The sequence below is a fragment of the Ailuropoda melanoleuca genome, chromosome 16 (genome assembly GCF_002007445.2).
Source record: "Ailuropoda melanoleuca isolate Jingjing chromosome 16, ASM200744v2, whole genome shotgun sequence".
Classification (NCBI taxonomy): Eukaryota; Metazoa; Chordata; class Mammalia; order Carnivora; family Ursidae; genus Ailuropoda; species Ailuropoda melanoleuca.
In genome coordinates this window covers 40947398-40968599 of record NC_048233.1, presented here as the reverse complement: position 1 = coordinate 40968599, position 21202 = coordinate 40947398, and the positions used below count along the sequence as shown (strand labels likewise).

The 21202-nt window shown below is 41.5% G+C and overlaps 1 protein-coding gene across 9 annotated transcripts in view; it reads left to right on the top strand.

Moving 5' to 3' along the window:
* Nucleotides 1-21202, top strand: part of SLC11A2 (solute carrier family 11 member 2) — a 44663-nt gene that overhangs the window by 20340 nt on the left and 3121 nt on the right. For 6 of the 9 annotated variants that reach the window (XM_034645842.1, XM_019802103.2, XM_019802102.2 and 3 more), the window contains 15 exons: nucleotides 3855-3926; nucleotides 5815-5963; nucleotides 6526-6651; nucleotides 7058-7177; nucleotides 8617-8723; nucleotides 9253-9323; nucleotides 9427-9494; nucleotides 10732-10887; nucleotides 11602-11760; nucleotides 12538-12624; nucleotides 13480-13599; nucleotides 13756-13905; nucleotides 14445-14518; nucleotides 15103-15256; nucleotides 17229-17282. In XM_034645842.1, the coding sequence (XP_034501733.1) occupies nucleotides 3855-3926; nucleotides 5815-5963; nucleotides 6526-6651; nucleotides 7058-7177; nucleotides 8617-8723; nucleotides 9253-9323; nucleotides 9427-9494; nucleotides 10732-10887; nucleotides 11602-11760; nucleotides 12538-12624; nucleotides 13480-13599; nucleotides 13756-13905; nucleotides 14445-14518; nucleotides 15103-15256; nucleotides 17229-17282 (1667 nt within the window). Of the gene's footprint in view, nucleotides 1-675; nucleotides 1071-3854; nucleotides 3927-5814; nucleotides 5964-6525; nucleotides 6652-7057; nucleotides 7178-8616; nucleotides 8724-9252; nucleotides 9324-9426; nucleotides 9495-10731; nucleotides 10888-11601; nucleotides 11761-12537; nucleotides 12625-13479; nucleotides 13600-13755; nucleotides 13906-14444; nucleotides 14519-15102; nucleotides 15257-17228; nucleotides 17283-18172; nucleotides 19596-21202 lie in introns of those variants that run through there. The other 3 variants (XM_034645844.1, XM_019802105.2, XM_034645845.1) reach the window with 3 other exon arrangements.

Below are 21202 nucleotides of genomic sequence, written 5' to 3'. Positions count from 1 at the left end.
TTTTGCTCCCCCACTCCTTCATCTTGGGGACAGCATTACAGTCTTGGCGTGTGCCTCGGGAGTAGACCATACATGTACATGTGTGTATTTTCTCTCTTTTTTTTCTTGACATAAATGATGCATGCCATTCTATACATTGGGTTTTTTTACTTAAAAACACGTCTTGGAGATTGTTTCCTATCAGTGCATTTAGATTTGCTTTATTATAATAGCTGTATGGCATGCCATCCTGTAAATGTACATAGTTTACTTAACCAGTCCTCGACTAATATCTAGGTTGTTTTTAGTCTTTTGATACTACAGTGTTACAGGAAATTTCCTTGCACATACTTCCTTGTGTGAGTATTTCTTTAAGGTCCATTCTTAGAATTGGTGGGTCAAAGGGTATGTGCACTTTTGGCATTTTAGACAGAAAGTGTAATGTCATTGGCCTTTTTATCTTGTAAAACTTTTTTTTTTTTTAAGATTTTATTTATTTATTTGACAGAGACAGCCAGCGAGAGAGGGAACACAAGCAGGGGGAGTGGGAGAGGAAGAAGCAGGCTTCCAGCGGAGGAGCCTGATGTGGGGCTCGATCCTAACGCTGGGATCACGCCCTGAGCCAAAGGCAGACGCTTAACGACTGCGCTACCCAGGCGCCCCCAAAACTTTTTTTTTTAAGTAACCTCTACACTCAGTGTGGGGCTTGAACTCATGACCCTGAGACAAGAGTCACGTGCTCTACTGACTGAGCCAGCCAAGCACCCCACTTGTAAAACATTCTTAACAACCTTTTTTTGGTGGAGGGGAGGAAGGGCAAAGGGAGAGAGAGAATCTTAAGGAGGCTCTGCACTGGGTGTGTGGGTCTTGCTCTTACAACCCTGAGATATGATCTGAGCCTAAATCAAGAGTCGGACACTTAACCGACAGAGCCACCCAGGCACCCCCATTCTTAACAACTTTTGATAAGGAATGGGGTAAAATAGTTATATTACATTTAACCAAGAGTGCCATTTTTTCTGTTGTTAATTGCTGTTTGACAGGAGGAGACTTAACTGGATTTGGAAGAAGGTGACACTTTATGGTTGAGGGTGAGCTAGAATATAAAAGCTATATTAATCATAATTATCAAAGTGTTGTCGGATTGATTCTGGTTGCTTATATTTCAACTTGATCTTTTCATTAATATAGTTAAATGACTGAAACGACCTGGTGGTATGGTCCTAGAGAGCAAAAACTGTTTTAATAATTAACTGCTTCTGTATGGGTCTTAAATTTTCACGGAGATTAAATACTGTGCAGCTCACCAAGTATAACTCACCCACTTTATTTCCTGCCCTAGTTCTGTTCCGTAGACACTGGAAGCAATAGAGCTTATAGTTTGTTGACTAAAAGTTTTGATGAGAAAGTTGGAATCTAGAATCATTTTTTCTTTCTTGGAATAATATATTCCTGAGATTTCAGAGAGAAGATCAGACTTCTTGTATTTATTAGCTCTGTATGTAGTTAACATAGAAATAATCCCTTAGGATGCTAATAACAATTGTTTAAATTTTATAATGAAATATTTCTGTCTAAAATTATTCAACTATCACTTTTTTTTTTTTAAGATTTTATTTAGGGGTGCCTGGGTGGCACAGCGGTTAAGCATCTGCCTTCGGCTCAGGGCGTGATCCCGGCGTTATGGGATCGAGCCCCACATCAGGATCCTCCGCTGTGAGCCTGCTTCTTCCTCTCCCACTCCCCCTGCTTGTGTTCCCTTCTTGCTGACTGTCTCTATCTCTGTCGAATAAATAAATAAAATCTTTAAAAAAAAAAGATTTTATTTATTTGAGAGAGAGCAAGAGCATGAGCACAAGTCGGGGAGCAGCAGAGGCAGAGGGAGAAGCAGACTCGCTGCTGAGCACGGAGCCTGATGTGGGACCCCATCCCAGGACCCTGGGATCATGACCTGAGCCGAAGGCAGAGCTTAACCGACTGAGCCACCCTGGTACCCCTAACTATCACCTTTATAGACTACAGGCTCAGGGGAAAACGCACTACTATCTCAATTGTTTGTTTTTTAAATATAATTTAAAAGTTTATTTTGGGTAGGAAATTTCCTCAGATGCATTAAACACTTCTGTGACTTACACAGGTCATCACCACAAAAGTAATCTAATTTAGTCAGTTCTTGGTAAGGAGAGCCACATTAGAAGAAACTTGAGTTATTCTTAATAATAATATAATTAATAATAATAAAATATTAATAACATTATTTTTAATAATAACGTTCTCAGAGTTGATCAAAGTATAAAGAAGAGCTCTTTGCCTCATATGAAGGGGCCCAAGACCTTTTCCTATAAGAGTTAAAGTCCCGGAGCTGATTTGTGGTGTCTTATTTATTATAGGTTGGGATAACCTGGCTTCTTAGAATTGTGTGTAAAATAAAAGTATAAAGGCTCTGGGTGGGGCCAAGGGGCTGAGCTGTAATTGGAATCCAAGTGTCTGCTGCTATTCTCAGTGGTCAGATATGTAAATCCCATTCAGATGAGGTGCTAAAGAGGGTTTGAATGTAGTCAGTGTTACTGGCATATACTGGCTGGTGTTTAGCCATCTAGTGCTTAAAACCTGATAAGACAGACATGGCTAGTTGTCCACTGTAACAAAATACTTGATATTGGTGAGTATAGAGGTGAAAGATTATGTTTTCCAAATTAGCAAGTGGTGGTTTGTTTTACATTTGGGAAGATGGATGAAACCTAGAACCCTTGCGGTCTGAATTCCATAATCCTTTAAAACAAATACAGAATATATTGGTAAATTATCTAAAAAAAGAAAGTAGAAGAATGTTCAGATAGGAACAAAGGAGAAGAGAGAAAAAGACTTTCTACAGTAAAAGATAACTAAGGAGAGACTTTATAACTTTTTCAGTAGGGTCGTTCTTAGTGGGATTTAAGTGGGGGTTGGGGCTAACAGTAAATATTACCTCGTCTTTCTCCTTCTAAATTTGAAATCACCTGAGTAATAGATTCCTTAATTAGTAGATTAAATGTAAAAAAAAAAAATCAACCTTATTGATGGGGTTGATTGGAGAGTATTCCATAGACCTGTGGCCAAATGGGCTCACCACCATCCCTCCCCTCCCTCTAGTTAAACTTAACCTAACAGGGTGCTAGACCTCTGGGACAACCCCTCGTCCTTAACTCCCTTGCAGGATGGAGAGAAGTGTTGGCATCCTGCAGACTATGCCTAGTCTTCCTGGTGCCTCATCTCTCTCTGAGTGCCCAGGAAGGGAGAGCCATGGTGATTAGTTTCTTCTTCTGGTGTTGAAGGGTTGGGGAATGAGAAACATTATAGGGGAAATTTCTGTCTCCTCAGGGAAATGAGACTGGGAAGTAATGGCCCTCCACTACTGGTATGGTGGTGAGGTGCTTTTCTCCTTCCATTCCAGAAAATTGAATCGTGAGCTTAAATTTTTTCTTAGATCAGAGAGAGTCATAGATCTTTGTCCTTAAAAATTTGTAAAAGTTGGGGGAAATCAGTCTGGTTTTAAATAAATATTTGAGTTAGTCTGGAAGCAAAGGCAGAGAGACTGGGGGATTGCTTAGCAGCCTCTTTGTGGGTGTATTAAAAGTATTCACCTACTTCCCTGAAATACCTTTTGCTTCAGTTTGGTTTTAAAGTCTTGCTAGCAAAAAGTGATTAAGACTTTTTAATTTTTACTAAATATCTCTTAATCATTTCTGAAAACTGTAATTATTTTCAAGGTTCTCTAATTTAGTAGAATTATTCTTTTCATCTAGTATGGGGTCATTGTACAGAGTAACAAAATGCTGGTTCTGAACTTGTTAGTTTGTTCTTGCTGATTCCTGTCTCCCTTTTCTCCTTTCCAGAATCCTATTCTAAGAACTTGGACACTCAGGCATCCACCATGGTGTTGGGTCCTGAACAGAAGATGCCAGATGGTAATTTACAGCTGCATTATTGTCTGGTTTTTACTTGGACTTAGGTTTAAATCAGCAATAAAAATTGACCGTAATGTTCTTCTTCTCATCTGTTACAACAAAAATTGTCCTTAACTCCTCCTCCCTAGCTCACAGTGCCATCATAGAGACCTGCTCCAATCAGGTCCAGTCCAATCACATCTAGTAACTTAGGCTGTAAATGGTAACCATAAAGATCTGTCTTCTGTCTTATTTCCAATTCTGAGATGAGCCAAGATTAGCTGCAAGTTTGGTTTCTGTAGCAGTGATGCTTGCAAGGGCAAGTATTAATCACAGGTTTGGTGTAAAAACCTTTAGAACGCTTAGGCTCTTCACAGCACTTCAGGTACATTAAGGAACCGTGAAATACCGAGCACGCGCATTAAACTGTGTATTCTGTTAGAGCTTCTGGAGTGTTCTAATTCTTTCTAATTCTCAATTTCCCCTTATAGAATTTTCATTCCTTTTCTTTAAATTTCCTCTTCAATTCAGGGCCATTTCACACAAAGTGGGTCAGCTCCCTATAGAAAGAAAGCTTTTTTTTTTTTTTTTAAAGATTTTATTTATTTATTCGAAAGAGACAGAGACAGCCAGTGAGAGAGGGAGCACAAGCAAGGGGGAGTGGGAGAGGAAGAAGCAGGCTCATAGCGGAGGAACCTGATGTGGGGCTCGATCCCAGATGGCCGGGATCACGCCCTGAGCCGAAGGCAGACGCTTAACCGCTGTGCCACTGAGGCACCCCAAGCTTTTGTTTTTCTAATTGGATGTTGCGAGGATTTCTTGGAAACGCTAACATTAGAGCTTTAATTTTTATTTTGAAATTGCCATTTGATGATTACCAAACTGGGCTTTGTATCCTTCTGGCAGATTAGCCCTTTTCTCCTAGACCCTCCCCTTCCCAGCATTTAAGGTTACCTGTAAGATGCAGGACTCGGAAACACTGATAAGCAGTCTAAGATGAGCCCTCCTGTCACGAGGGTGCCCACACCCCGTGACCTGAAGCGCTTCACTGCAGGCCTTAGGAGGCAAAAGGTTCCTGTTTGGTGGTTTCCCTGCAGCTTCAGATTTTAGCCCAACTGGCAGGATTTTTCAACTTCCACATTTTTTGAGAAGCCTGACGGAGGTATAATGTCCAAGGACGATTCTTTAGCAAAGTCCTCCGAAATAACGGTTGGGGGTAGGGGCGGGGGAGAGTAGTAACCCCCTAGACAGATGTAGTTCTGTTCTTCTTCTTCTTTTTTTTTTTTTAATTTTTACTTATTAAAGAGAACGAGCAGGGGAGCAGCAAAGGGAGAGGGAGAAGCAGGCTCCCTGCTTAGCAAGGAGCCTGATGTGGGACTTGATCCCAGGACCCTGGGATGATGACCTGAGCCGAAGACAGACGCTTAACCAACTGAGCCACCCAGGTGTCCCAAGTTCTGTTCTTCTCAAAGTTAGGATTTTAGGTTACCAATGTGGCTCGTTGGGGAATGTTACATTTTGAGCCCTAGGCATCAGTGTTTTTAGAAGAAAATGAAATGATTCTAAAAATTGCCAACTGGGAATACAGAAGTGTGAAAGTAGGAAAACCATTGTGAGATGAGCGTTAAAACTGGTCTAGAGCAAAGTGACTGGGGAGGAGGGGTGAGAGGGAGCTTTTTTACCATCAGCTTTTTTTATTTCCTGAATTTCCATCCATGGGAATATACTGCCTAGTTAAGAATTAATTTATTAAAAATATAGATGAAAATAAAATATTAGAAATAAATTGAGTAGAGCCAGGTTGGTCTTGTGCATTTAGGTATTAAAAATTTTTAATTTAAAAGTTACTAAGAACAAGTTGTTAGTGTATTTTGTTCATTTTTATTTCTTCTCAAATCTGTCAATTTAGATGATGCTTCTGGAGACCATGGGGACTCTCCCAGTCTTGGTACCCTCAACCCTGCCTACAGTAGCTCATCTCTCCCCCAGTCCGCTGAGCACTCACAGGAGCCCTTTACCACCTACTTCGATGAGAAGATCGCCATTCCTGAGGAGGAGGTAAGTGACAGATCCTTGGAGGAAAATGTTATTTAGGGAAGACTTAGGAGTGAAAAGTCTGCTGGACAACTCAAGATCAACAGCCTCAGATCTAATTTTGGCAAGCAGTCTCTGAAGATGACTTTTATAATCAGAGTAACTGTTTACAGTAACCGTTCAGGAAAATGAGGGCCTTGAAAACAGTTGCCGTATTGTACTAGTGATTATTTTTTGATCTAGAAAGTATGAATTTCATGTTCTTTTTTTTTTACAGTGGCTTTTGTCCCTTTTGGGTAGTGGTTGGGCACAAGGGTACTGATACAGTTACTCAGGTTTTAGAATGAGAGGCTGATTGATGGAAAGAGCAGGGAAGGGAAGGGCTCCTATTTGGACAGACAAGTGGCCAGTTTATTGATAAGAAGTGGGTAAGATGGAGGTTTGACTTGGACATACCCAGTATCCAACATCCTAAATCCTTTGTTCTTGTAAAGCTGATATTGTTGCTTTATATGTGAAAAAATAACAGATAAATTAGATCAGTAGTTTAGAGATGATAATTAGTTTGATCTCTTCTCTTGTATAGCATTCTTGTTTTAGCTTTCGTAAACTCTGGGCTTTCACGGGACCCGGCTTTCTTATGAGCATTGCCTACTTGGATCCAGGAAACATCGAATCTGATTTGCAGTCTGGAGCAGTGGCTGGATTTAAGGTGAGCATCAGTTCTACCCCTGTCCCTTTTAAATGCACACAGTACACCCTCACATCCTTTCCCCCTACTCTGCCTGTTGGACATCATCAGCCTTAGCAGTTACATGCAGACAGCTTCATTGGCAGTGACACTTAGGTGGAAAGTACTTTGCCATCTGGTTTTTAAATTTTATTTTATTTTATCTACTCCGCATAGTTTTCCTTGAACAAGGGAAAAACTAAGGCTCAGAAAGGTTTGAGGTGACCTAGCAGGATATGTGCAGAACCTGATACAGAACTCAGGTCATTTGATTCCTGACCTGGGCTCTTTCCTGAATGTAGTAGTTCTCATTCACATCGCCAGACAGCCAAACGAAAACACTCCAGTTGTCTAATGAGTGTTATGATGGGATTTTGTTCTTCTCTAGTTGCTCTGGGTTCTTCTGTTGGCCACCATCGTGGGGCTCCTGCTCCAGCGCCTTGCAGCCAGACTGGGAGTGGTCACGGGGTTGCATCTTGCCGAAGTCTGTCACCGTCAGTATCCCAAGGTGAGCAGTGTAGTGTCCTGTTTGTCACTCATCTCAGAGGAGCCTTGTGTCTGGCAGAGTGTGCCGGCCTTGTGGTATACTGAAATAGTGGAGTACTTGGTGGTCAGTGACCCTGCAGATGAGTTCCAGGGGAAATTCTGTAGCCCTTCTTGCTGCTAATTCATATTTCTGTACTCCTTCAGAATTTAACTTGAGATTCACTTTTTGCCAGAAAGCTTCCTTAGAAAAATTCAGTTTGAGTAAATATTTACCATTCATTCTGCCTTGTGACGTCTAGCAGCGCCCAGCCCAAGGAGGGGTGGGAGTGCTATAAGCACTTTCATTCATACATCCATATTCCTATTATACATATTTTCTTTTTTGTTTGACTTTGTCATCAATTTGAAAAATAAGGTTTTCTCTTTTACTACAAACTCTCTGTGGCAGGGTCTTTGGATTTGTTAATAATTATTCTTCAATTTACCCTGACCCTGGAGGTTACACTGTCTTCCACAGCTTTTTTCTGGACATTTTGGGCCTTTCTTACTGCTACCTAAGGCAGGAATGGACCCTGTGTCTGCAAGATAGTTTTAACTTAGCTTCATCTTTAGATAAGATAGTGATCTGCCTCTGGTTTGTCCTAAGTGTTTAATCTCCTTTCCTGACTCTGAAAAACTATCCTTACCTGCTTTTTCCCCCTTATATGCTTCTCAAAAAAACCTTAGTAATTTATAATTTCTTGTAGTTTCTCTTCATGTATCTTAACAGTTGTTTTTTGTGACAATTTTTTGTGTAGTAGATCCGGGAAGGTGGTTTTTTGTTTTTTGTTTTTTGTTTTTTCTTGGCCTCTATGAGCCAGTATTAACTGAATTTGCCTTTCAGCTGGATTGTTTGACCAGATTAGGTACCTGTTTTGTTATATGCCACTCAATTTCAACCACCTTGCCCTGAGTCCCTTTACATGTTTGTCCCTTTTCACTTGCTTATATATTATCATTACATTAAGGTTGACCCTAGCCTCTTCATTTTTGTTTTGTCTCTTCAGCCACGGTCAGGGTAGTTTCTTCTGTGGCCATTTTCTGTTCTCTTAACAATATTTTGACCATATTAGCATCTTCATTTTCCCCTAAAACTTTCGGATTGTTTTTAGGCAGGAAATTAAGTGGAAATTAATGATTGGAAAGTCCGTTCCTCTGTTGAGTGGAAGGTAAGAGAAGAAATTAGGATCGTCCTGACCTTGGTTTATAGGCACCACCACATAGTAGCACCCTTGCTTTCTCCAGCTGGGGCCCACAGTGCAATGACAGGCCACGTGGAGCCCAGTTCTGGTACTTCATCTCTAGACTGAAGCCTTATGGAGGACTGTTGATGGGTCAGTGCCAAATGTGAATTCCAAACTATAGAGAAAGTTCTTAGAAATGATTAATTAGAACCATGTCTTTCTGCTGTTTGGTATTTAGGTCCCACGAATTATCCTATGGCTGATGGTGGAGTTGGCTATCATTGGCTCAGATATGCAAGAAGTTATTGGCTCAGCCATTGCCATCAATCTCCTGTCTGTAGGAAGGTGAGGGGGTTTTCCTCCAGAAAGTAATATTTTGCTAGATTTCAAAGCAAATGTAAAAACAAAAACCAAACTAATTTTCAGTTTTCAAGGTTCAATTCAACTATTATTTTTTCTGTGTAACCTTTCTGGAGCCACCTTCTCTCCCAGCAGCTGTAGGCTCTGTATGTTCCGTGTTCTCATGTTGGGTTGTGCATCCCTCTATTATACAGTGTGTGACATTGTGCGTTACAAGTATTTATTTGTATATCAGTTTGTCCCACTAGACAGTGAGCTCCTTGAGGGGTAAGACCCACACTTTTCAGCTGTATCCTAAATGTCTGACTTCGTAGACAGTCAGTGTTTGAATGAATGTACTTTATTCGGTTGGTGCTATGTTCCTAAACTACCCAAGGCCTGACCTCCTGCCACTGTCCCCTCTCCCATGAGTCCTTGCTTCTCCGTGTTGTGTATCTGGAGAGCTGTTCTGAAGAAAGTGTTCTTCACTGTTTCCTTTCTTCCCGCTAATCTCCATTTCTTATCTCTGACCTAGGGTTCCTCTGTGGGGTGGAGTTCTCATCACCATTGCAGATACCTTTGTATTTCTCTTTTTGGACAAATATGGTAAGGAGAGTGGGAATGGAGGGGTCAAAGGAGCTACTTTGCGTCACGTGGCTGATGGAGAAGTTTGCCTTTTGTGAGCTCACTGTAGCATTTTCCCCTTTAGGCTTACGGAAGCTAGAAGCATTTTTTGGCTTTCTCATCACCATTATGGCCCTCACATTTGGATATGAGGCAAGTGTTGCAGGCTATTCATTACTTTTTAAAACAAAAAAGATTTTTTTTGCCTTTTCTTTCAAGACTATATAATGGTAGGATGGTTGAATTGTATCACGTGTTAACAAAAAGCCAATTCAGCCTGGGCCAGTTTTGAAGAAATATGATCTATAGAGACCAGTATCTGGGAAGGCCTGCTCGGTCTCCTAGGTCAAACATAACCAGATTTTTTAGGACTTTCTAGACTAGATTCCCTGGTTCCAGGTTGGCTAGTCCCACAACAGAGCAGCCTTGGAGAGGGTTAAGGAGGGAGTTGCAGGGTGATTCCTGGCTATTAACTTAGAGGGGTTCTGGTTTTGCTTATCCTGGCTTATACCAACTGCAGCTTGAACTTTCTCTGTATTGCAACTGTTAATGAGCTATAAAGGATATAATAGATATTTGCTGATTTGTTCTCCAACCCAGATACTCCTAGGAATCAGTACCGTTATATGCAGTAGTAGTAGCTTTCTGTGTCCAATTGTATAAACTCATTTTTGCTCATTGGCCTGACTAAACTTTTAAAAGTACATCTAATCTGGGGTGCCTGGGTGGCTCAGTTGGTTAAGTGTCGGACTCAATTTCGGCTCAGGTCATGACCTCAGGGATCTGATTCTCTCTCTTTCTCTGTTCCTCCCCCTTCTCACGCTATCTCTATTTCTAAAAGAAATAAAATCTTTAAAAAAAAACGTATCTAATCTCTGAGTAGATTATGCAATAGATGAGTCTGGGGCTTCCAAGAGAAGTGCTGAACCAGGAAAAAGTATGTATGAGAAGTATTTATGAATGAGTCTCAGCACACGTTAGTGGCAAACATGCGTGATTTTTAGATAAACATAGGTGAATAGAGGTGTAAGTATGGATAATCAAGAATTGACTATATTCTCGGGTTTGCCTCATAGGAGTGGTTGTGAAGCTAATGTCAATGAGGCCCTTAGCCACCATTTAATTCTTTAGAACATTAAAGACATTCTCCACACATCTACTTTGTATATCTAAAATATGATGTGAAATATTTGGATATCCCAGTCCTGAATTCTCAGACCTCTGGAAGCAAGTCCCTCATGCTGCTTGGTTTTCTGATGGTGCTATAGTCCTCATTATTCTAGGTGGTTGTCGAAGAAAGTGTTGTAAGGAGCAATGGATGCTGAGTGTTTCCTAGTATGATGCTACTCCCTGGGTCTCATATTCTAATAGTTGTTATGTTGATATGTAGTATGTTACAGTGAAACCCAGCCAGAGCCAGGTACTCAAGGGCATGTTCCTGCCATCCTGTTCAGGCTGTCACACCCCGCAGATCGAGCAGGCTGTGGGCATCGTGGGAGCTGTCATCATGCCACATAATATGTACCTGCATTCTGCCTTAGTCAAGGTGAGCATGCTCTTCTGTCTGTGCCGTCCAGATAGTTCATGTATCCGACCCAGATACGCCTAGGAATCGGTACCATTATATGCAGCAATAGTAGCTTTCTATGTTTTTAGTTGCAGGGGACACACACTTAGTTTAAAAGCGTTAGAACCCTAAAGGAGGGGAAGGTTTTTTCACGGTTGGATGTTTATAAACTTCACACACTCAGACTCTGTTTTTGTCACAAAGGTGACAGAAATAAGTGACCCCACAGAGAAAATGGGACTGAAATTCTTCATAAAAGGTCCAAAAGTATACCACATCTCTTGTCTTTAAATCCCAAAAGACTGAGTGACCTTGAGATCAGGAGTACAGAGCCCAACCAAGGTTTTATCAGTCTTATACAGTAGTTTGTTGGGAGATTTCGGAAACCTTTATAATTAAGGTTGTTAGGACTGAAAATCGAGTTGTTTTGTGTGTTAGTGGCTCTTCTAGCCACAGTAACTGAGAGCTCAGTAGCATGTAGTCATCATTTCCTGTTTGGGGAACGTACAGTGTTGTCAGAAGGTCACGAAGTCCTTACTCACTTCATGAGCTCTTAGAGTGTAAGTTTTCTCACATTTCTTATGGTCAGTTGTTTGCCCTCTAAACCTTTCAGCTAACTCCAGACTCATGGAATATTACAAGGAAACTTGTTCTAACTAATCAAAAAATGACCACTGCTGTTTATCTCTCTAGTCCAGACAGGTAAATCGAGCCAATAAGCAGGAAGTCCGAGAAGCTAATAAGTACTTTTTCATTGAATCCTGCATTGCTCTCTTTGTTTCCTTCATCATCAACGTCTTTGTCGTCTCAGTCTTTGCCGAAGCATTTTTTGAAAAAACCAACAACCAGGTGGTGAGTAAGCCAGGGTCGTGAGTGGTAGTGAACGTGGAGGGTAGTGAAGGCTGGAATGGGGTAGGCAAAGTGACAGTGACTTGGAGCTCAGGGAAGACAGATCTCCAGCCTCAGGGCTGCCCCCTCATCACTGCACTAGTCAGGGTCTAGAGTCTGGGGGCAGACCAAGCCTAGACCCATTTTTCCCAGCTACTGGCTCAGAGGGAGTTTGCCTTAGAATAAAGGTTGCCTCACACTGTTGTGTTTGTGGCTTCATGTGTGTTTGGTTCTTTGTCATCCTCTTTTGTTTCCTGTTTATCAACTGCCAGCCTGCTTGCCAGTCCTGTCATTTAGAGGTGAGGATAGGTAGGAAGGAGTCAACAAGCAGAAAGCAGAAACTGGCCTTATACTTTTCTGCATTTTGAGTTCTCTATCATCTTGATACCTGATTGCCTATCTGTAGGACTCCTCTGACTAAGAAGTCCTCTGCTATTTCTTAAGGGCCCTCTGCTCCTGCCATCACTTAAAGTGAGCAAGCATTCACATACTACCATGCACACTCTTAACTCAGTGAATATTTTTGATGGCACGAGGGTGTAGAAGGATTATGAAAGAAGACCACAAGTGCCATTGCTGCCAGTCCCTGCTCCCATTACAACCTATATCCAGTGTCTTACCTCCAGCCTTTCTCCTAGATGACTTGAGTGTGACCTGTAGTTTGTGATCTGCAGGAGAGTTCTTCTGGTCTGGTCCTTGCCTCAGAAATAAAAGTTGCTTCTAAACTGCTTTGCGTTCCAGATTGCAGTCTGTAGAAATAACAGCAGTCCCCACACTCACCTTTTTCCTGATGATAACTCGACACTGGCTGTGGACATCTACAAAGGGGTAAGCCTTTTCAGATTTGTGATCACTGCTCCTGAATCCGTATTCTTGCCATCGTATCTGATCTTTTCTGTGGGTTTGCTTTGGAGCTGAACCTATCTTCCTTGGAGTGTCATTTATTTCAGAGGTCTAGATGCCAGACAAACATTTTTGGATTACATGGGAGGGAATAGAGGATCAGCTGAAAGATGAACTGTATCAGCAATTCCCAGAGTTATGTTGGTAGTACATTGTTTTATAGGATGTTAATTGGGGGAGACTAAAGAAAGTGCTCCTGGTAAAGTTTTCTTTATTGGGACCTCTCAGTCTCTTTTATGCTCATTACATTATGAATCTCCCAAGAGTGGAATACATAATTTATGTAGTGTTTCCCAAATATGCCAACCTTTCTCTTCACTACCGTTACTATCTTCCAGAATAGTGTGTTAAGTAATATAATTTGGGAAATGTTGTGTAGACTGACTGTCTGTCTTTCTTTCTTTCTTTCTTTCTTTCTTTCTTTCTTTCTTTCTTTCTTTTTCTTTCTTTCCTTCTTTCCTTCCTTCCTTCCTTCCTTCCTTCCTTCCTTCCTTCCTTCCTTCCTTCCTATTTAAGATACAGGTTGAGGATGAAGGCTTTAGGAACTTGGAGAAAAGACTAAGCAGAGGAATGAAGGAATATCCAGGAAAATTTAGTTCGAAGGCCTCTAAAATGAGGTCAGGTTCTGAGTCTAGCTTCTGGGGAGTAGCACCCAGCACAGCACTTGGTGTAGGTTGGTACGTAGCAAAGAAGAGGGAGAAATGTTGCAGAGAAATTCTGTTTTGGTCATTGTCTAAGCAGACCACTGATACAAACATCTTTTTCCCTTTCCTCTTGCAGGGCGTTGTTCTGGGATGTTACTTTGGGCCTGCTGCACTCTACATCTGGGCAGTGGGGATCCTGGCTGCAGGACAGAGCTCCACCATGACAGGAACCTATTCTGGCCAGTTCGTCATGGAGGTATGTGCTGTTTTGACCGGTATAGATTAGAGGAAGAAAACATTGCTTGCCTTTTTGTTACTTCTTAATCCCATGTTTCTAGGGTCTTCCCAAACCTCCCCAAACTTTTCTCTGTTTCCCATTCTCGACATTCATCCTGCTTCTGTTTTCTTCCAGGGATTCCTGAACCTAAAATGGTCACGCTTTGCTCGAGTGATTCTGACCCGCTCTATTGCCATCATCCCCACTCTGCTTGTTGCCATCTTCCAGGATGTAGAGCATCTAACAGGAATGAATGACTTCCTGAATGTTCTGCAGAGCTTACAGGTGAGGAGGGAGCTGGGGAAACTCCCATCCCATTTAATCAGACGGTATTATGTATTGCCCTTAGGTACCTAGCATGTAGTGCTGGGTTCTGGGGACAGTTCAGAGGAAGAAAGAGACACAGTCTCAGTCTACAGTAAATGTATGGAATCCCTGGTATCTAAAAAGCTTTTAGAAATGATTTGGTTTGTGAAAGCCTGTTGAATGGGAATTTTCTGCTATAATTACATGTAGAGTATAAAATTACTGTTTTTTAATCCAAGCAAACATTAAATAACATAGGACACTGCTAGGTCCTATTGAGGTTAAAAAGGCAAGGCAGATACGAATGTTTATAAAGATACAGGATCAGAATTGATGCCAAGTTAACGATGGCTCTACAGGTTTTAGCATAATGCATGAGCATCTTGGGATGATAGGAATAATTTCTCATGGGGTAGATGAGGCAGGATGTGTGTTTCCCTTGTGCTAACAGTGCTGCTCTTGAGGGTAATACAAGGATCTCCAGGAGCCCCATCTGATCTTCATTCTTTCTTTTCCAGCTTCCCTTTGCTCTGATACCCATCCTCACGTTTACGAGCTTGCGGCCAGTAATGAATGACTTTGTCAATGGAATGTGAGTGTACTTCTCTCAGTTCCCCAAAAATATGTGAGGGAAGGATATCTTCATTGAATTAGGCCAGTAAGAAACTGAGTCATGTAGGGGAACCACATGTGTTGAGAGGTGAATGCTGGAGCTGCCCCTCAGTCTTTGGCTCAGAGAACAGAGACTGTGAATGTGGTAAAGAAGGCAAGCACGTTTTTCATTTCTAGCACAAGAAAGTTCCGCTCTTAGGGCTTTATTTCTTCAGCTTTAGTCACTGAACTGTAGAGCACCTTAATTCCATGTTAAATGATCCTAATGAGAAAAGCATAAACGAATACCTTTATATACATCTTGAAAGGGTCTGGGGTATTTGAAATTATTTGTTGCATCTGTAGGTACTCAGGACTTGTTGCATTTCTAGGGACTTAAATATTAAGGATTATTTGATAGTATTTAACCCCCTTTCTCCCTGTTGATGTCTTGGGACATAGTAACAATTTTCAGTTCATTTTGAAATGCCTCTTACTTCTGTCCTGTCTGCCCTACAGGACAGTGTCCTTTTCCGCTGTGAATGGGTTGGACTGTTCCACCAGTGACTGATGATTCTTTTACAGAGGCTGGAGGATTGCAGGCGGAATATTGGTCCTTATCGTCTGTTCCATCAACATGTACTTTGTCGTGGTTTATGTCCAGGAACTCGGGCATGTGGCATTGTACGTGGTAGCTGCTGTGGTCAGTGTGGCTTATCTGAGCTTTGTGTTTTACCTGGTAAGTCCATTCAGGAGGGGGCAGGGGTGTAGGTATCAGAGATGGTAGAGATGGGGGTTATTAACACCAAAATGAAAGGACCCAGAAGAGCACATAGCAGTCTTTTTTTTTTTTTTTTTTGTAATTATAGCACATAGCAATCCAATCTCCAGGTTAATGAGACAGTTTACATGAAATTGTTAAGTCACCTGTGGTTAAATAATATTTTTAACCATAAAATTTATTTTGACTCTTAAGAGCTGTCATGTTACTTCTATCTGGTTTCCATCCTTAATTCCTGATAAGAGGGGCACCTGGGTGGCTCAGTTAGTTAGGCATCTGCCTTTGGCTCAGGTCATGATCTCAGGGTGCTGGGATTGAGCCTCATTTCAGGCTCCCTGCTCAGTGGGGAGTCTGCTTCTCCTTCTCCCTCTCCACTCATGCTTGCACTCTCTCTCTCTCTCTCTCTCTCTCTCAAATAAGTAAATAAATCACTTAAAAAAAAATCCTGATAAGAGAGTGTAGAGTGTTTGAGGAATTAAAAGAACAGTATAGAAAGTAGAGAGTGACGCAAGATTTTAATAGCTGTCTACTAAAGAAAGAAGAGTGATATTCTCTCATTAAATTACTCTAGAGTTATTTAAAAATGATGGTTATAAAATCATAGCTGTACAGAAAATTACTGCAGAATAATGTATTCCAAGATAGTCAAATTTTTCTTCAAAAATCAGGGGTAAATTATATAAAAAATGGTGATAGTAATTGTGTTAGGATGTTTCCTTGATGGATATATTCTTTTCTCTATTTTCCAAATCTTTAACATTACTTAGAGTAATGGAAAATAGTTCTAGCAACAGAGACAACAAACCCACCTCCCTGTTCTGTACAGGTTTCTCTGAAGAATGCATGTGTGGAGGGTTAGGGAGAGCAGAATTTATACCATATATGCTGCAGAGAATGGTTAAGGATGGAGGCTGGAGATCTGCTGATCTTTTTAACACTTACCTAGTCCGCATGCCAATTTCTTGACCCAGGTTAAGTACTAGATTGAGAAAATCACTTTAGTAACTATTGAAAAATTATGTCCTGGATTGATTTATTTTTTCTTCTTTCCTCCTCAGTAACCCTTGAGCATGCTAGGGTCATGCTGAACCTGTGTTTTAGGGATTTACTCCAAGGAAACCCAAGTAACTGAACACGTCTTTGACAGGAATTATTTTAAAAATTCATTACAGAAGTTAAGAGAATCCTTCCTTCCTGCAAATTAGCTATGGAGAGACTGAGTTGTCCTCAGTCACCCTGAGAATGTCGAGGTTGTTGACGCATTTTTAGGCTGAGGACTAATTCCAGAGTCGGTGCTGTTAAGCCCCAAAACACTTACTTCATAGAGCAGTTTGGGATACTATCCCAGTTGTGTTGGTCTGTTAGTCATTACCTCCATATGCATCATGACGAATGGGGTAGGACTGAAGAAAAATGGTCTTCAGGAACTCCCAGTTGGACAAAAGAAACAAACTACAAACACAAAGTGGTAGGAACAGGGAACTCGATATTGAAAATAGTATAAAGAAATTTTGTTGAGGAAGGCAGATTCCAGGATGTCTTGAGGGGGGTGTGGGGTTGCAACCTGGGTGGTAGGAGATGAGCAGAGCTGGATGTTCAAGGAAGAGAGCAGGGGGGGTGCCTGGTGGCTCAGTCAGTTAAGCGTCTGTCTTCGGCTCAGGTTATGATCCCAGGGTTCAGGGATCGAGTCCCACGTTGGGCTCCCTGTTCAGTGGGGAGTCTGCTTCTCCCTCTGCCTGCCACTCCCCCTGTTTGCACGCTCTCTCTCTCTCCCTCTCCCTCCCTTCTCCCCTCTCTCTGACAAATAAATCTTAAGAAAAAAAAAGGAAGAGAGCAGGCTTGCATCTGAGCAGTGCGGTGTGAGCAGTCGTGATGGGATGAGAGATCTGCAGAGAGGTTGGTGAATGATGACTGTACTTTTATCTTTCAGGGTTGGCAATGTTTGATTGCATTGGGCATGTCCTTCCTGGACTGTGGACACACGGTAAGCATCTCTAAAGCCCTGCTGACCAGAGAAGCCACTGATGGCTATACTAAGTAAACACTGGATCAGTCTGTCTGTCTTCCACAGGTAGCCATCAGAGCCAGTGTGTTTCTATGGTTTACTGTGTGAACATAGCCAAAAGTATGTGCTGTTGCACAGACTGCACTTAAGACTCAACTCTTTGTTGGGAAAGACTTTGTTTCAATATATGCTCTAAAGATGAAATTTTTTTTTTCTTCCTGACCTTCTAACCTGGGAACTAGATTAGATAGGATCCTTGAAGAGCTGACATTTGCTGCTGTTATTCCAACACAAACTCTTAAGTAGCTTCCCAAGGGCCAGCTTGTTTTATGCTTGTGAGAGATAATCCTATATGCATGATTCTTAACCAGGCTGTGCATTAAAAAAACATATTTGAGAAATGTGATAAAGTTTTCATAAGACAGATTACAGAATGGGTATGCAGGTTTGGTTTATAAAAAGCTAAAAGACTGAGAAATACTTCTCTTAACGCATACCCCGTCAGTTATTTTAATTATAAAAAGTAAAATCTCAATTAAACTGGTTTCATCCATAATAAATATAAAATGATGAAACATCTACCTCTTTCAGGTTTAACTTCTTTCCACTTTAAATTTCTTGGTGGAAGTTAAGAGGGATGAGAAAGGATAAAGAGGGTAATGAACAAACAAGTAGTAAAGCTGACATGTCGGTGGTGGTTATTAATCACCTTGGAAAATCACTGAGCAAATTCTCCTCAGAGATTGAAGGCTTATCAGGGTGTTCTTGCGAGTCCCGATTTCCTTAACTTTCATGTTAGTGCAGAGCTTTCCTGATGACACTTACTCTTGAGCACATAGAGTTGTAAATCCTTCACCTTCCTCATTCAGGAGGTTGGTTATAAACAAGATGGTAGCGTTTATGAACTGACATTCTCGTGAGATTTTGGAATGAGAAAAGACTTTAAAGGAAAGAAGAACCACTTGTTTTATTCCTAAAAGACACCTCCTACCAGGATTGTCGTGGTTTTCCGAAGCATGCCCAGGACAACTTGCAAGGCAGCCTCAGGAGCTGTGGACCTAACCGTTGCAAAGCTCTTTCTCTCTCAGCAAGTCAGTAGGAATCACTATGAGGGAAAGTTCTCTCTCAGCAAGGTTGCCCTGGGCTCCCTCTCTTCAGCCATTCTCTCAGAGGGAAAAACTTTGAGACCAGATGGTGGAGCTCTGGAGTCAGGAAATGGGTCCCTTCAGCGTGAAGCTGCTGCTCTTCAGCCACTGCTGACATTTTTACATGTGGAGCCTGAGATTATGTGATTATATCAAGTCAAATCACACTTGTCTGGTGGAGATAAATAATCAAGTCTGTTATAGCCATTGACTTGATGAGAACAGTAATGGGAATGGCGTTGAAGGACTTCTCGTTTTTGGAGCTTTACTTCTAGAGTCCTGGTTGATGGACATTCTCTATTCATCTGAGCCCCTAAATGCATTATTGCTGATATTTTGCACACAGTCAAGAGTACAGACTGGATGGCTTGTCTTTTATAAGGCATGAGGATCAACTGCTGTGTATCACTGACCATATTACCTTAGCCCCTCAAGTAATATAGCACGGGATCATGAAAGATAAATTTCCCTCACTCTTCCTCCTCACATCTGCCCCTCTCCCTGTCATCACTCCCCAAACTGGTCATAAGGGCACTCTGTGAAGATATTGGGGACTGACATCTTCATCTCTCATCTGGCTGGACTAGGTGAAGGCAAAATTGACAAGAAAAATTCTTTGTAAAGACAGTACAGTAACACTACCTTTGTCCTGAGTCTGGGTGGGTCCAGTCAGTCTCAGATTCGCACTATTTAGAAGTTCAGGTAAAGCTGCTTGTTTTCTTTTAAAAGTTTTGTTTATGACTTAAGATGATGGAAAATTTCTTCCCAGTTAAGTGGCATTTTATAATACTATGTGTGTGGTGTTTGACAGTGTTAAAAATACTCCTATACTGTATTCCATTTGATCCTGTCAGCCAGTTCTCTGGGTGCAATCAACAATGCTTATGAAGCCTCCCAGTGCCAGCATGCCAGTGTCTGTGCCGAATGTTAAGGGTATACAGTTGTACCTTATGTAAAGTGGTCCTTGTCCTCCATAAATGTAACATGAAATAATTGTGCTGTCACAGCACACAGGGAGCTAAAGGATGGGGAAGAGCTGTAGTTCGGCTCCTGTGAGGTCCTGCTAGTGGTATTACAAGTGGTTACACCGAGCTGTTAGTGCCCATTTAACTATGTAAACTTGGTTTGTAATTAAAAAATTTTTTTCCTTTTCCTGTTTGGTTTCCTGGGTATTTTTTGAATATGAAAATACTTCCGGGGATACCGGGGTGGTTCAGTCGGTGAAGCGTCTGCCTTCGGCTCAGGTCATGATCCTGGGGTCCTGGGATCAAGCCCTGCGTCAGACTCCTTGCTCAACAGGGAGCCTGCTTTGCCCTCTGCCTGCTGCCCCCCTGCTTGCACTTGTGCTCTCTCTCGCTGACAAATAATAAAAATAAAATCTTTTAAAAAAAAGAAAATACTTCCGAAATACTGCAACATCAGCCACCACCTGCATGACATTTTAAGCCCACACTGTTAGTGATTTTCTCTTTTAAAGGGAGGGAGGTGTAAATAGGTTTAGTCTCGAGAAGACTTGATGAACTACAGACACCAACCACTAATACCAGTTCACCCACTTAGTCAAATAGTTCTGCTGTTGCTACAGGTCACATCATTGCCACATATAAACTTGAAAAAAATTGTTATTCTGCCTTTCTTTGCTCTAAGCTTAAGATTTTTCTATCTGTAGTCTTGTTTCACCATTGAAGTAAGCTTTTATATTCCGTATATGCTGCCAATAAAAAGTATGAGTATTTGAAAAGAGAAACCAAAATTGTTTCGTTTAAGAATTGAAAGCATTTTGGCAGAACTGATAGAAATGGGAATATTGGCACCATTTAATAAAACAAAGACAAAGCTCAGGCATACAAACTACAGGCCCTGTCACCATATGAGTGACAGGAAAATTGAAGTCAGCGCTGCATTTATCCCAAGGTTGTCACTAGAATTTCACTGTCCCTTTCTCTGTTGTAAGCTTTTCCTGTGTGTCTTACAGGAGCCAGATACCGTAACACAATAGATGTAATCTGGGAATTTTGTTCTCCATGTTGTCCTCCCTCATTTAGCTCTCCTTTCTTAACCTGGGTTTAATTTCAAAACTACATTAGGATGCAACAATGTGGAGATCCTGATTTGAGATGTTTCTTTTAGCTCCACCCTCTGGAATGCTTCTGGCTTCTTTATTGGGTAGGTGTCAGCTGCTTTGGGCACTTCAGCTTACGAATATTAAAAATGGCTCCTGCTGACTACTGTGTGCTAGTCCTGGTCTGAGCGCCACTATCATCTCATTTAATTGCTATAACAAGAGGATCAACCTCTTTATAGATGAGGCAGCTGAAAGGCCAAAAAGGAACTTCCCTGCATCACATTGCTGGTAAATAGGCAGTTGGCATTTTGACTTGAATAGCTTAACTCCAGAGCCCACATTGTCATTACCAAACCATCCTATATAATACATAGGACACACTCCGTGCAAGGGTAAGACACCAAGCTGGGTGTTTGGCGGGACCAGGAACACATCAAAGCATTTGGGTGATACTCTGATTAGTGATAGAATATGTTTTAGCTCCCAAGTTGCCACCTGGTAGACTAATTTTGTTTGGCCTGTTCTAAATTTGAAACAACTTTGAATGATTTTTGGTAAGCGCAAAAAATGGACAGGGCAGCGTTCTGTGATCCTACCCCAGGAGTAGCTAAGATCTACCAGGCTTACTCATTTGCACTACCTCTCTGCCCCTGACAGTATATAGCCTATTCCTGTGTCATTTAGCCCCA